Consider the following 15,687-nt stretch of genomic DNA (forward strand, 5'->3'; position numbering starts at 1 on the left):
AAATATTGGAAGCGATGTTTTGCTACTGCATGCCTTCGGCTGTTAATATCCCATCAAAATAATTCTCATCGTTTTCAAGTAATAAGCCGTAGTTTGCAGTATAAAATAGTGTGATGTGCACAGGAGGGTCCTAGCCATTTTGGTTATGCTCACTAGTGTAGTGTAACTTGTATTTAGTCATATGGTGGGTCCATCAACATTGGAAGACCTATTTTGTTGGCTCACGTGATTTATGGTTTCCTAGTTAGTTTTCGAATCTTTTTTTTCCTTGTAGGATTGGTACTTGGTATTCGCTTTCAACTTGGACTTTGACTCCTTCTCCACGTTGGTTTCGGAGTTTTTTTTGACCGACTTCATACAATATAAAAGGGAGGCTTTGCTACATAGCAAAGTGGAGGGAGAAAAAAAATGCACTGTGTGCCGTACAAGAGAAGTGTTAAGGTTCAACAATGCCGTTGTTCTGCTCATTTGGATGGCTCTTAGATACCTTGTGGGGTGCGATTTCGAATGCCGTAAAAGGATTTGGCTTCCCTCATTGGAAATTAATTGGTTTTCAGATGAAATGGTCAAAGGCCCGATCCTACAAATGGTATTAGAGACAGGGTCATGGGTTCGAGTCACAGGAGCGTCATGTTGAGGGAGGGATTGTTGAGGTTCAACAGTGCCGCTTCTCTGCTCACTTGGACAGCTCTTAGATACCTTGCGGGGTGCGATTTCGAATGCCATAAAAGAATTTGGCTTCCCTCACTAGACACCAATTGATTTTCAGATGAGATGGTCAAAGGCCCAATTCTACAAGAAGAGAAGCCAAAGTGGGTGTTTTTCTTCTTGGGTTTAATTTTGTAAGATAAACAAGAAAGAAAAAACACAAGAAGCCTATTTGTCCTTTGTCCATTACTAGGCACTTGTGTGAGAGAGTGAGTTTTGGGTGTATTGAGGCTTTGGGTTCTGAGTGGTTTTTTTTCTCCCCACTACTCTTGTACTCCATATTTTAAGAAGAACTATTTAAATCTTGGCGTTGTGTGTGATTGCCTAATCTTTATTATTCCTTATTTTTTTAGCATCTCAAAAGTCTTGGGAAATAGTTGTAATTTCTTAACACTCACTTCACACCAATTGATGTGACATGTGCCAAATGACCACTTAAAATAACCAAACCTTCCACGTTAATTCGAATCATGTCACGTCATTGGTAATTTGGTATGAAATGGATATGGTAAAATGGTCATGGAGAATATATTTATGTATTAGCATATTAATTGCACATACGTTTGGGTGAAAACAATCAAATTGCTAATCTAGACAAGACACAATATTACAAATCTCCCCTTCCTTGATCAAATCGATGACTCAAAATGATCATTCAATAGTTTTCAACATTAAAAGTAGTTTTCAAGACTAACACTTGGAAAATTCTTCCAAACCTTTATGATTACACATGTAACTTTGTGAAAGATATTGACATTTCTCGATGGCTCATAGCATTTTAAAGAAGCTAGAACCATTGATTTTATTGTAACATACAATTATCCATCCATCAATTTCTTCTCACACCACAATAACATAATTAACATTCCGAGATTCGACTAGAAAGGCTCCTAGGCTTTTGGAAGAAAGCTCCTTGCGATGTTCCCACCTCCACCATTAGGATAAAACCCGCCAGGTTTGTACTCATTTCCACTTCCATATATTATCCTCAAGATCTCTGGTGGCGTCCGAGCATATGAACGGGAGTTAGAATTGGCGGAGAGGACATTGCTGTGTGTGCGATTTTCCGCTCCAAAAGAGAAAGGCACTTTTACGCCTTCATCTTTGTTGCCACAGCCACCCAGCTTGTTTCTGAGCCAAGAGATTCTGTTTGTAAACGTAGCTACGGTCAGGTTATATGGAAGCACCTTCTGGTCGGCTCTCTCGTATAGTAGTGTTCTTATAACCGCATCTTGTCCGGCCTCAACGCCTAAAAGCGACGCCACCAACTACAAAGGGAGAGTATTGATTAGTTATAGGGTGATACTCGCATGGTTGAAGGAAAATTGTTTAAGGTTTTCTAATAAATAGAAATTAGCCTCGGTCATGTAGACCACACACAATTCTATATGATCTCAATCCCATCCTCGAAGCCCTTCTATTCTCACACGATCTTCCACCAAAACTCCTCAAATTATATGAAAATATAAAAAATATTTGGTGACTTTCCATACGAGACAACTGTAGGAAAATTTGATTTAAACCCATTTTTGGGTTGTAAACAAATTAATGTTTTCAACTGAATACATTTTCTGACAGAAAATAAATATTTTGCGCCAAAACAAAAGGGGCTTTATTATGGTATCAGAGCAAATGTTCTAGTTCAAATCTTATATATGTCATTCACCTTGATACCATATCAATCAAATATTAATTTTGTGTATTGAGCGTCATCACTTGTTAATGCCACGTGTGGGGGAAAAGTGTTAGAATATAATTAAATCAACTACTTTCTATTAGCTTAAAATGAGTATTAGTAGAGGTTCTTACACTTCGAGAAGTTTCGTTGGTAAGGCTTGGAATGGTGCCAACATAACCGACGAGTCCTACATAAGGGATTGCATAACATGCTAAGAGATAGTGAACTGTGTCATAGTAAGGGTCGAATGGAGGGTTCAATTTGAAACCAATTGCATTGTCAAATAAGTTTGCAAAACTCTGAGGGCTAAGATCCAACTTCGACCTTGGAATTCCTCCTATTGATGTAATTATAGCCCTGAAAAGTCATTGTCAATTTATTAAATACTGTTTATTTGCTAAACTGAAAAAAATAAAAATAAATAAATAAATAAATAAAAACCGGAGGAGATAGCAAAGTAAATGAAAATAAGTCAAATATATATATATATATATATAACCTGAGATGACCAACTTCCTGATATGCGAATTCCTCGATGATCTTGCCAACTTCAGGCTCAAGATTGGCCTTCTTAGCACCAACGGGAGGCGGACCACCTGCAGCAAACGTTGGAGCGATAGCATCGAGTCCTTTACCAAGTGCACCATACAAGAAAAATTCAGCTTCAAGGAATTCAAGGTTAAAAGCAAATTGAATCCGATCAATATCATTGGCAACAATTGGCCCACAGTTGGGAGTACCTAAGACCTGGCTAAGTTTCAGTGAAATAATAAAGATAAAGACATAAAAGGAAGGGCTAGCCATTGTTTATAATGTCTAAAGCATGTAGCTTAGGTGAGATGTGAATGATTGAGGTATGCATTAGCAGCTTATATAGAGAAGAATTGTTAGGGATAAGATTAGGGTACATGAGATATATTTAGTATTTGAGTTAGAATTATTAGAATTAGGTTAATTAAAATTAGTATTTGGATTAATTAGGAGTTCTTATATATCCATCAGTTTTGGTGTCATACTATAAATTGCATTCTATATAAAGATCATTTTGTTGTCATTAAGAAAAATAAGATAATGTATTTGTGAATATGTTGTATTCTCTCGCCTTGAATGGAGTTTTGAGTCTCCGCTAATATTTTTGCCACTATTGCTACAATTTATTGTAGTGTGGTAAAGATAGCATTTATATTTTCCTTAATTTTCAGCTTGTTGGCTGTCAACCTTGGTCAGTGCTATAATTTTCTTTGTGATTCCATTTTATTTCGTATCACTTTGGACTTGTGTGCATAGGGTGAAGTAGTGACAGCCTGTATGCATGGATCAATTAGGCTTACATCTAACCATAACATTAATGCACATGCAACAAAGTTCTAAAAATTTTCATTTTACAGTATGTTTGCTTGGAATTTTTCCACAACAGAACCCTCATCCAGTCATGACAGAGGCTAGAACATATAAATGTTTATGCAATGTCATCATTATTAATGTATACCGTTATAATTATAACCAAGCTCCCCTAAGAAAGTTATATCATTTTTCTTAATTTCTAAGTAAAATCTTAACTTAGTTGATGTATAATTTGTGATAGATGTTTAGGCATTAAAATCTAAACCATTTGTTTTAATCCATTCAAAACCATCCTAATAAACACGAATTTTAAATAAATCAAAAGGAGTTTGAAAGAGATAGAAGAAGAGGAGATTTTCAATGTGTAAAAACTACTCTGACAGTAGGCTGCATATAGTGTAACTATAATCGTTTTAGTGTTTGTTCATCGACAAACATGTACTTTCGAAAATAATATAAAAATAATTATTAATTTAACAATTATTAAATTTCAACGGACACTTAATCTTAACCGTCAGATCAATCTTATAATTAACAGTTATTTAATTATAATCATTATATCATAATTAATTTTAGTAATGATTACTTAATTTCAATTGTGAGATAAAACTGATTTAATGTTACACAATTGACATTGCTAAGGGCCAAACAAATCTAACCGTTGGATCTAATTTAGAAGTATCTTTATCTAGATCTAATCGCCAGATTGAATGATAACAACCGTCCAAACATTAACGATTCCTTAGCCAGTTTTTTTTATTTTTTTTATATTCACGCAAGAGGGGGAGATAAATTTAAACTAGTGACTTTCATTTTATTAGGCGTAATTCTAGCCGATTAAGCTACCTTGGGGACAGCCAATGTTGCTTTTGATAAGTTATATATGGACTTGATTGAATATCTTTTTTTATTTCAAAAAAGTCCAAACAGAACTTTTTAAACTATACTTGAGATTACAAGTACAAAAGCATAACCTTAGAAAAAAAAAAATGTAAGTGAATATGTCTAATCTTTTAAATTAATGGTATAAATTCGCACTTGATTAAATATTTAAAACATTTGTTTTATACTCTGTTAACTTTTCCGCATAGGAATGAAAGGAAAACTCAATTTTAGTAATTGTAATTTTAAAAAGTGGAGAATAATCGAGTCTCAAAGGAGTAATTCAATCAGTTAAGAATTACGCCTCATGTAATGGAGATTATTAGTTTAAACCTACCCTTCTTGTATGGACATGTAAAAAAAAAAAAAGTACAATTAAGAAACTGGTTTAAGAACTAGAAGAGGAAATTGAAATCATTTATTTCTTTCTAATCTAATGAAAATAAATAAAAAATGAAAAATAAAAATCAATAAGAGTTTTAGGGAAAAACTTTTCACAAAGGTAATTAATAAAAAAATGAAAAATAAAATAATCCCCTCTCTCTCTCTCTCTCTCTCTCTTTATACTATGGCAGGAAAGGTAGCACCTAGAAAAATAGGATCCCACCAGTAGGCACTTGACAAATATATCTCACGTTTTCTCAAAATATCACAAGTAAAGCTGATAAATTTTTACACTATCATATATATGTGAAATTGACACGAATTAAACACGAAATTAATAAGTTAAGGTTGAAAAGTCTGACATTTAAACTAAATGAATCAAGTCAGAATTAACTTATATAATATTATACCTATACTTCAAAATGATCTAAACCCATTGCACGACAAATTGTTTGACAACTTTTTACACGACTCGTAAACTCAACACAAACCCAACACAAAATTACCGAATTTGAATTGACCTATATAATTTTATACTTATTTTTAATACGGCCCAAACTCAAAATACGAACACGAATTATCGCCACTAATCTCAAATAATTAGAAGAGGTTAAAATTATCAAAATAAACAATTTGAGGAAAGTACGAAATTAAACTCAGCCCAAGTTTGAGAAACTTGGGCAGGAAACCCATCTCATCCTTGTCATTGGGACCTGATGAATCGAGCTTAGCTGGCATAAAGATAGGGTAGGAGATAAATGCCAGATCATATTTCCTGACGTTTATTATGTGATTAATGACATTTAAAAAACGTCAATAAAACACTCTTTTTTTTCTTTTTTTTTGGTTGGAGATAAATGCCATGATTATATTTCCTGACGTTTATTATGTGATTAGTGACATTTAAAAAACGTCAATAAAACACTTTTTTTTTCTTTTTGTTTTTTTTTTCGGTTGTGAACCCAAGCTCAAATTTCATATATTTCTAATGGGTACTGAGGTTCAAACCAAAACCCGGTTGGTAAAGTTCGGTTCACACTTATTTGTGGCGGACGTAAGTCTTTAAAACCAAATCGTCTTAAATCTCGTGTTCCCTTTCTCTCCCTGTTTTCGCTACTCTTCTCGTATTTTATATTTCACATAAATTTTATTCTCCACAAATGATCAACAACCTTATCCAAAAAAATCTTTGCCCCAAGGTATGTGACTGAGAGAGAGCACTCCAAACTTTTTAGCTTTTCTTAATGAAATTATGAAACTACTTTACATGTCGTTCGACCTCCACACTCCTGTCTTGTCCGCAAACATAGGCTTTCATCATTTACAGACAGACTTTGAAGCTTTTCTCATTGACAAATTGGCTGCATGGACCATTGATAATGGCTATATGTGACCAAATATAGATGTATTCAAACAAAGGGGTCTTTGAGTGTGCTCCAATTTTGATCTAATTCGTTGAGCTTTAAGGATAATGGTAACTGAAATATACAGTGATAGGCTGATAGCTTACCTACTATATGTAAATTCTCGTTGCAACTAATGCAACCTTCATCATAATGTTCTTAAGACATGACACAGTGCGCATGCATGATGGTTTGATTATTCATGGACTTTATATATATAATAATATAATTGTAAAAGATGATGTGACATCAATGCATGTTCGTTTGATGATCATGTACTCAACGTGTAGAGTATATATATATATGCATCATCTGTTTTGGCTTTCTCTCTGGCATACAATTGATATGTGCTAAAGCACATAGCAATCTTTGTGGTGGGGGAAGATTTGGATCCATCCCCGATCGTCATAGGGCTATTGATGGAAAGATATGTACCCTCTCCACATTTGATTTACATAAACGTGCTTCTTGAAAATAATGCTCACAGTTTTAATTGGTTCAAAGACAATTCAGGTCAACCTCTAAACCCATTTTTACTTTATCGTATGTAACACATTTTCAATGAGTCTTTACCATGTTGAAGGTTGTGGAAAAAACTAAATATGGAAATAATAGCAGAAGTAAGAGAGATAAAAGAAAGTCAAAAAATTAGACACTTACGACATGCGCTCACATTTACTTGATTGTTTAGAGTATATAGGCCCTTAATCTATACAAGAAAATATAAATCGGCCTATACTAAGAATATAAATTAATAATATAAAATATAAAATATATTCTATCACGGTATTTGGATTGAGAGGAAAATAATTTTTCGAGTGAGATCCATACATCACAAGAAGGAGAGACTATTGTAATAAATTGACTTAGACACAGATGATCATTGTCATCAATTAGGTAAGGAAGAATGTGTTTTCCATAAGAGGTAATTTTCTCGAGTGAGTTTTGAGCAAAATTTGATGAAGAATAATTTATGTTGTGAAAGTGATACAAGAGGAACTTATAGGATTACTTCCAACTTCCGTGAATGTTACTATACGATCAAGTTCTATTTATAAGAAGTTTTATAACTTGTTTCTTCCTACGGAAACTACTAGCTATGGATACATAGTTCATGATATATTCTATCAATCTTAAGCTTATGATGATCTTAATTCCTTTGGTGGATATTGGTTTAGGGATAATTGTGTTCCAATAACATAGCATCCAGGCAAGTGGATCTCTTTTTAGAGCACACAGAAGCAGTCAACTCTTTCAAAATCCACGAGGAAATTGCATGCGCATGTTGGGGCACGCTCGAACATGGTGTCCGGCGCATCCACTTTATAACCATGATGAGGTGCATGACTGCACAAATTTCAAACCGGAAGGGCACTTTAAATTTCAAAGCTGGTGGACCAACAAAAAGTGAAAGTATTTCTTATGATTTACAGTGGCCATTTCTGTTTGGACTGTCTCAAAGAAAGTGTCATATCCTATTATCGTACGTATTAGGACATTTCACTTCCTCAATATAAGCATACGAAATCCTGCCCCCTCCCTCTTTCCATGTATATATATATATATATCTTGCTCAAAAAAAAAAAAAAAAAAAAAAAAAAAAAAAAAGCGCATGGGAAATCCTGGTGAATATCTGCAGGATTCAAACTAACCTTCAATTCCTACTTTCTTAGTGCTTGTACTAATGGCCACGAGCCAAGGACAGTGGATTTTTGTCAAAATTATTCTACCCATCTACTTTGTCACAACTCAGGAAAAGTTTAGTCACATGTGTGGCTGTGTGATATATTTCAAAGAACTATAATTGGAGCTCTTTAAAATTACTCATGAAACGCAATTTTACTACATGGTATTACTATATATAATATTGGTTCTACCAATTGTCACGATTGAGGAAAAATTCTAGTCATGTCTAGATTATATCCTCCAAAATGACTAATCAAATAATTACAATTGAAACTTTCTAAAATCAGTTGTGAAACTTAATTTTAGCTAATTAATAAGAAATGAATATATATATATATATATGACTTAACATTGATACAATGTATTTACAATCCACCCATCTAATATAGGATTTAACTCTATGAGAGTCATATCTTGGTCCATACCTAAGAATAAGATTTGCATTATGCTCACATGAGTAGATGTAAGCCAAGTCTCCATAATTAACCAATTATATTCTTTTTAATGGGTTGTAGTTGTTTGGGAGAGAATCGCCTAAGAAGTCCATAAAGAGCACATTAATGTATACGTTTGGACACCACTCTAACCCCAAAGCTCAAACTAATTATGTGTTTGGGTCCACTTATATATATTAACTATTTATTTTGTTTATTTTTCCTTAATGTATGACTCAACACTAATATGTACACTCATAACACATCTTCCTCTCATGTGTAAGTCTCTTCTACATTGCACAACTCCTCCTTGCATGTGAGTCCTTTACAAATCTAAGAGTGTCATATATACAAAAGTTCTAAGAGCCATCCACACTCTTTATTAGAGCCAAACCAAACACGTCAATGACAAAGACACCCATTTAAGTGAAAGCTGAAACGTAGCTCTCATACCAATTTGTTAGGGAGAGAATTGCCTAGTGAGTCCACAAATAGCACATTAACATACATATTTGGACACCACTCCAACTTCAAAGCTTGAGTTAATGGGTTTTGTTCTATTATGTATATTAACTACTCAAATTTCTTTAAATAAAATCTCTCTCTAAGGCCTCTCCACTCTCTCTCATAAAGTATGTCCCTTCCTATCCTCTGGCCTTCTCCATTTCTCTCAGTCATAAACCCTGACCTAGAAGATATTGAGTATCGGATTACCCAAATAAAGGCCCTTAATTGACAGGATAATTAGAGAATTATGGAAAGTGATCGCGCTGGAGATCTTTCAAATCACAAAATCAATTAGCCTTCCCCTTTCTATATTGACCGAAATCCTTGATTGGTTCATTAATGTTCTAGCTGTCAAAAGCCAACTAAATAATCTATGTTAGGGAGATTGATATTTGGAAAGTCTTTTTTAAGTGAGTCCATAATATAGAATGTAGAGACACTACATAACCCAAAAGCTTAAACTTATGAGTTTGGGCCCAATAATACCATATTAACCACTTATACTTCTTACATATTTCCAAGGTGAGACTCTGTCCATCTCACACATATATACTTAACATTATCCCCCTTATGTGTGAGTTCATCACCACAGTGCTACACTTCTCTCAAACGGAAGCCTTTTATCAATCTTATGTGGGCTATATGGGTTTGTCTGCGCCACACATCTTTGTCCTTACTCCATAGACTCTCGTTGTGCCTTGTGTATGTGCCATGAACCTTTTTGCTCATTTTCTAGTGATCATTGTTCATTCTCATAACTTGCACATTTGTTCTTATTCCAAGAATCATTGTCAAGCCCATGCCATGAACCTTTGACATTCACTTCAAGGACGCTCATCCATGCTCACATCTTGTATCTTTTTGTCCATACTCTAGTAACTTTTTTGTTTATGCCTATGCCACTTCACCATTGCCCATCACTTCAAGGACGCTCATAGCACCTTGCACCTTTTTGTCCGTACTTTAGGGACTTTTTTGTCTGTGTCTGTGTCTGTACCAGTGAACTCACGTATACCACCATTGACTCTTATACCACTTATTAGGGAGATTGATACTTGGAGAATCTTTTTTAAGTGAGCTCATAATATATAGTATGTTGAGACACCACATAATCCAAAAATTTAAACTTAAAGGTTTGGGTCCAACAATACTATATAAACCACTCACATTTCTTACATATTAAACTCTATCATTTTAAACTCACACATATATACTGAATAATCTCGTCATCGACAATGAAATGACCCAATAGTAAATCCTCACTCCCCTTGCGATCCCTCCGCGATAAGGTATATAACACATGTCCTACATGTGACAACCAGTCGTATATATGGTGCTTTTATTTTGTCATGAAGGCATGGCTTTTCATGTTGTGTAGTTGTTGCAGATTCCGATTCTTAGTGTCTAGTTAATGTTTCGCATTAATTTCATACTGCGAATGAGGTGAGCAGTGACATAATGAAGTTCCGTCGAGATCAAAATCAAGTGGCCTTTGGTAAATTAAACAGAACGTACAAGGGAAAATGTGCACCTAGTTTTTTAGTACCTTTTGCTTTGTCTTGTCCGACTACGAGACACATTGAGAAATGACACCGCAGGTTATCCTGTTTCCATGTTGCGTAACAGCTGGCAACTTCAACTCCATTGCTTCAGATATACATTCGACAATTAGCTACCAAAGTCTCTTCCCATTTAGATCACTTGGGATTGATTTTTTTTCCTTTTTCTTTTTGAGTTGTTTTATTTGGACGGAAATTTCGTGCAAGAAGATTGTTCTATTGTAAAATATCTCATGAAAGCGTATAAACAGGCTTTATTTGTTCGGACAGATATTCGAACAGATGCAATTTAAATTGTTCAGACACTCCTATCTAAAAAGATAAAAGTTGTCTATACTTTCACATGAATTGTCATTTTGCAAACAATCTTATTGCACTATATCGGAATCCATCTTATCTAATTGCTTGTTATGGGATCACGTCATACCCAAACATTCTTGCTCCCCTTTTTTCATAAAGTCATAGATAAATGATGAATACATGAGTTCACCAAAAAGGCATATATATATATAAAATTGCTCCACATGCAAAGGCAGTGGCACCAACTTATGATGCACCCCGGCCCCTTCAAACTGCTAAAGACTATATATATTATATGTCTAGCTAGCTACTAGCATGAAAGGAAGATTATTAGCATAGCTAGTACTATAGGTAAGATAAGTCTAGCTTGCACATACATAAGACAATAGTATTCTAAGGAACCCACTTTGGATCCCTAGGGCTAAAAAAAGATGCCTTGACATGAGAATTAAGCAGCTTGAGAGCTGCTTTAGATTTGATGCACCTCGGCGTTTTATATTGGTTTATCGACCCACCTCGGTCGATGAACAAGTCCATCAATTCCTCAAAAGTGCCAGGCTCCACCACACGAATCTCAAGGGGCCCTACAGACCTCTCATTTACTCGGCATCCTCTGTATATGTAGTCAAGCTCTTCTTCCACAGCAATGCAACATTCTTGGAGCACCTTATCATCAAGTACTGCAATGGCTGCACCCATGCCTGCAGCCTTTGATCCATGAAGTTGGATTTCCCAAAACAATACATAATGTCCAGGCAAAGTTGACGTGTCTGCATAGCTTGTGTACTCCACCAGCAAAGCATTGTAAGGCTCCAGCAATTTCTTTGCCGCAGTGATGCTCTTATGCAAATCCTCTTCGTTGGTTTTGTCATTGTCAATGCTGAGGAGGACATTTCTCCTGCAGATGAATCTGAACTGAGGGGCTGTATTGTGGAATCCAGTCACTTGCAGCACATCACCAATACGATATCGATATAGCCCTATATCATTTACCAAAAAAGCTTAGCATTAATGCTACTACAACCCTTACCAATTGGTACCACAAAAAAAAAAAAAAAAAAAAGGCTTTTGAAGTAAGAATCTTTTTAATCTGTACTTTATCATATATAGAAAAAGAAATGTTACACGAACTCTCTTTTATGACCTTTTTTAATCCCTTTTACTTAGGTGCTTCTTACATAACGTAAACAGTTGCTACGTTTGCTTTTCACTACACTATTTTTTTAATCTCATATGCTTATTAACTTGGGTGTAAAAATAAATGGAAATTAACAATGTTTTTAAACCATGAATATGAGAGGAAGCAAGAAGGGAAAGAAAATGGTTTAATATTTAAAGAGTAGTCTTACCAGCAAAAGTAGTGACGACCAATTCATAATAGCAGCCGAGCCTAACCTGCACCAGGTCGACAAGCTTATCACTGTTCACCTCCTCTTCTTCACCGACGTCCATTAACATTGTACCATTCTCTCCCAATGGTATAAATTCAAAATAACACATGTTGGGCATGAGGGTAAACGCAACGTCGGCGGGGTCACATAACGGCTTCAAGTTGACGCCGAAGTAACATTCCGACGAGGCGTACATGGTGGAAACCAAGGGCAATTTCCCATCACTGTAATACTCCAGCGCCGGTATATACTGTGCCATGGAGCCGGTCACCACAGCCTCAATGTACTTAGCTCTAGGCCAAAGGCGGCACAAAACACCCTTCCACGATGAACGGCTGCAGATGTCGTAGATCTCGCTCGCAAGACGCGGGTCCGGCGACGAAAGCACAGCGGACATCCCCGAACGGCATCGGGGGTCGGTGATGGTCAGGTCCAGTTGGCCGGTGCGGATGTCGTCGCAGAGACGAACCCAATTCCGTTCGAGGAACGAGATTGCTCGGAGAAAAGCAGAGGCAAAAACCGCCCCTAGCCGGAGGACTTGGTGGCGGTGGATTAGCCCCGCGAGCAGCTGGCAATACATGCTTTGGCTGCTGTCGTTGGACAAAATGGCTTGGTCGGGGCTTGTATAGTCGTTGAAAGGGTCGCGCGCGCGGCACTTGAAGTGCTTGCTTTTGTAGAAGCTCGTCAGCACAGCCCGCGCGGGTAATCCGCAGGGTGTAGACATTTCTGCCTTGATAAAATAAAGGTACATCGCCTTTCCCCCGTCAAGACCGGAGACATATCTGCCATTTTTAAATTGATTTAATTAGCTGCTCAAAATGATTTTAAATGTCTCTGAAAATAATGTAAATTGGATTAACTGATTCATGATTGGCATGATGAGATTGTATAAAAATGTTCTTCTGTCAAGATCTTCTGCTATTGAAGGCATCAACTTAGGCGCTCCAGCTGAAGTCCCTGAACTGCAAATATATACCATGATGACACAAGTTTATTAATATATAGAAAACCCAGAAACAGAACTCAAAAAAAAAAAAATGAGAATCATGCACAGATCACCTGCTAAGCATTTCCGTAATGGGGTGACCAGAAATGAGAGAGGAGTCTTCACCATTAGCAATTCTTTGGATAAAGGGGCGGATACCCTTGTAAGTAATGACAGGAACATTAAGCTTGAACTCTAAGACATCTTTTGATCCTTTCATATACTTGTTGAGATACTCAGTTTCTCTGTTTCGGGTTAAGATTTCTTTCAAGATGTTCTTTTGAACTTCGTCAGCCTTTTGTGTGAGCCTCTCAATCTCCTTCAATGCCTCCTCGCCTTTGTACTCCAATTTCTTCCCATCCATTGTCTCAGACGGAGGAAGATGAGCAGAAGAGCACTTTTGATCGACTTGGAAAAATATTATATTCTTCTTGTTGAAACGCTATAGAACCCACAGGGGGTTTATATAAAATCTCTCTCTACACTCTACACGTACACATCATATGGTGCTGAATGCTGATGCCATTCATATTAATGCATATGATGTGGCCCCTCACAAGCTTTTCTTGATTTGAAGTTTTTTCCTCTCTGCTTAATCTACCATACTGCTTTAAAACCTTAAACATCTTTCTGATCAAATTACCGTTTTTCCTTAAGAGCATTAATTACAAATCCACACGACTAATCAAAGACGTACGTTTATGATGCACGGAATGATGATCATCTTATTATCTGTAGATGTATTTAAGCAAAAGCATTATCCTTATCCTCTGCCCCCAGCTGATAACTTTGAAATTATGTATATATTAAAAGCATCAGGATTAATTCTAGAATCAATATTCTTGCGTAACACACAAGTGCACTTGTTCAATGTCACCTGCATTTCAAACTTATTATGGAATGAGAAAAATTAATTAGCATGTAATTTACTAGAAATATTTAGAAACCGCCTTTATAACATGTGGGTTTTATTCGATAGTGTGCACGTAAAATTGATATTAAAAAATGGAAAATTATTAAGAAGGTATGATTGACAAGTTAATCACTAACTTATTAAATTGACAAATTATAAATTGTATATATGTACCTATCAAGTTAGTTTGTAAAAACTTTATAGTAAAAATTGAAGTACTTTAATGCGAGCATGCGTGTATATATAAGAACGTGGCCTAAATGAAATATTCATACGGCATATAAAACTATATAATGGACAACATTGAGGTTGTAATTAGTATCTGGTTCTATGTCTCATGGGATTATCCACATACCAAAGCTTTTTTCTCTTTCCTTGTCTCACTAAAAGCAAGAGAAGAAAAGCAGGTAAAATCAAATCTCCTTTATAGTATATGTTTCCCTCTCTCAAAACGGAATGTGACGTGTAAAACACGCAAACAAAACCCTACTTCTTTCCTTTCAATAGCAAAGGTAGTGCCTTACAAGCTGTGCTAGAAAGGTGCATTTAAAACAAACCCAAGTTGCAGGCACAAAGAGTCATTCAAAGGCCCCATTAACATGATAAAGTGATTCCTAAATACCATGCACATATATATATATATATATATATATAAAAAGGAATTGCATGCAGCTTCAATCCATCCTCTTCAATAGTGAAAAAATAAGAGACAATCTCAGCCGTTGGATGGCTCCTGATCATCTGTGTATATCAGCAATATCCTTATCCAGATGGAAATCAAACCCCAAGTGTCGTCAGCATCGACATCTTTAAGAGATGTACCATTCAATGAGGTTGGTGCCCGCCGCATCTGTTTACAATCTTTCTTCACCTTTTTCAAGGTCCTGAGAATGATTCACTGTATCAATAAGGAAGCTCTCTTGCTCTCAAGCCCCCACAATGACAATTCAGGCAAGACATTAACACTAGTGCAATCGAATTTCTTTTGCCATTGCAGGGAAGTTTTTGATAATGGAGGAGAAAGTGAACTTTTCGGGGCATCATTTTTCCATGACTAGATTGAGCACATCGCGTGCTTCACTCAAATCATGATGTCCCCCAATACCTCCTTGGAAGTATTCACCGTACCATCTTTCTACACTTACCAACATTACATCCATCATCCCCTTCAGTGCCCTTTTTTTTTAATTTTTTCTATGTACTTTACCGTCCACGATCTCCTTTTCTTTCTCTAGGATTGTTCATAATTTTGATGCAGCATGGCGTAATGGGTTTGTAAAGACAAACAGCATAAGAGTCGCTACTCTTTTTAAAATTAAGGGTTGTTTGGCAAACAACACCCCCACCTCCAAACACTATTTACTTTATTCCTAAAAAAAATCAACATCAAAGCATTCTCATTTTTATTTTACATCATTCACTTTTTATATCATATCATTTACTTTTTACTAATAAAAAAATTTAAAAAAAAATCTCACTATAAAATAAAACTTTTTCACTTTTCAATACACTT

The 15,687-nt window shown here is 35.8% G+C and overlaps 2 protein-coding genes across 2 annotated transcripts; both read right to left on the minus strand.

The window, feature by feature from the left end:
- Window positions 1-1,598: 1,598 nt before the first annotated feature.
- Window positions 1,599-3,190, minus strand: LOC132169124 (ferritin-like catalase Nec2). The gene is made up of 3 exons (XM_059580208.1): window positions 2,886-3,190; window positions 2,518-2,743; window positions 1,599-1,976 (listed from the first exon to the last, which is right to left on the minus strand). Exons 1-3 carry the CDS (start codon window positions 3,188-3,190, stop codon window positions 1,599-1,601), a joined length of 909 nt encoding a protein of 302 aa, XP_059436191.1.
- Window positions 3,191-11,008: 7,818 nt separating this feature from the next.
- Window positions 11,009-13,745, minus strand: LOC132170638 (putative indole-3-acetic acid-amido synthetase GH3.9). Its single transcript, XM_059581689.1, has 4 exons — window positions 13,336-13,745; window positions 13,137-13,238; window positions 12,235-13,058; window positions 11,009-11,865 (listed from the first exon to the last, which is right to left on the minus strand). The coding sequence occupies exons 1-4, from the start codon at window positions 13,623-13,625 to the stop codon at window positions 11,279-11,281; spliced, it is 1,803 nt and encodes a 600-aa protein (XP_059437672.1). The 5' UTR covers window positions 13,626-13,745; the 3' UTR covers window positions 11,009-11,278.
- Between the last annotated feature and the right edge of the window lie 1,942 nt (window positions 13,746-15,687).

The sequence above is a fragment of the Corylus avellana genome, chromosome ca2 (genome assembly GCF_901000735.1).
Source record: "Corylus avellana chromosome ca2, CavTom2PMs-1.0".
NCBI lineage: Eukaryota > Viridiplantae > Streptophyta > Magnoliopsida > Fagales > Betulaceae > Corylus > Corylus avellana.

Excerpts from the sequence above, each read along its gene's own strand:
- LOC132169124 (XM_059580208.1), bottom strand. The coding sequence starts at position 3,190 with ATGGCTAGCCCTTCCTTTTATGTCTTTATCTTTATTATTTCACTGAAA. Across the intron at positions 2,744-2,885 it reads CAGGAAGTTGGTCATCTCAG|GGCTATAATTACATCAATAG; the intron begins GTTATATATATA and ends ATGACTTTTCAG. Across the intron at positions 1,977-2,517 it reads CCAACGAAACTTCTCGAAGT|TTGGTGGCGTCGCTTTTAGG; the intron begins GTAAGAACCTCT and ends CTCCCTTTGTAG.
- LOC132170638 (XM_059581689.1), bottom strand. The coding sequence starts at position 13,625 with ATGGATGGGAAGAAATTGGAGTACAAAGGCGAGGAGGCATTGAAGGAG. Across the intron at positions 13,239-13,335 it reads ATTACGGAAATGCTTAGCAG|TTCAGGGACTTCAGCTGGAG; the intron begins GTGATCTGTGCA and ends ATATATTTGCAG. Across the intron at positions 13,059-13,136 it reads ATCATGCCAATCATGAATCA|ATATGTCTCCGGTCTTGACG; the intron begins GTTAATCCAATT and ends TAAAAATGGCAG.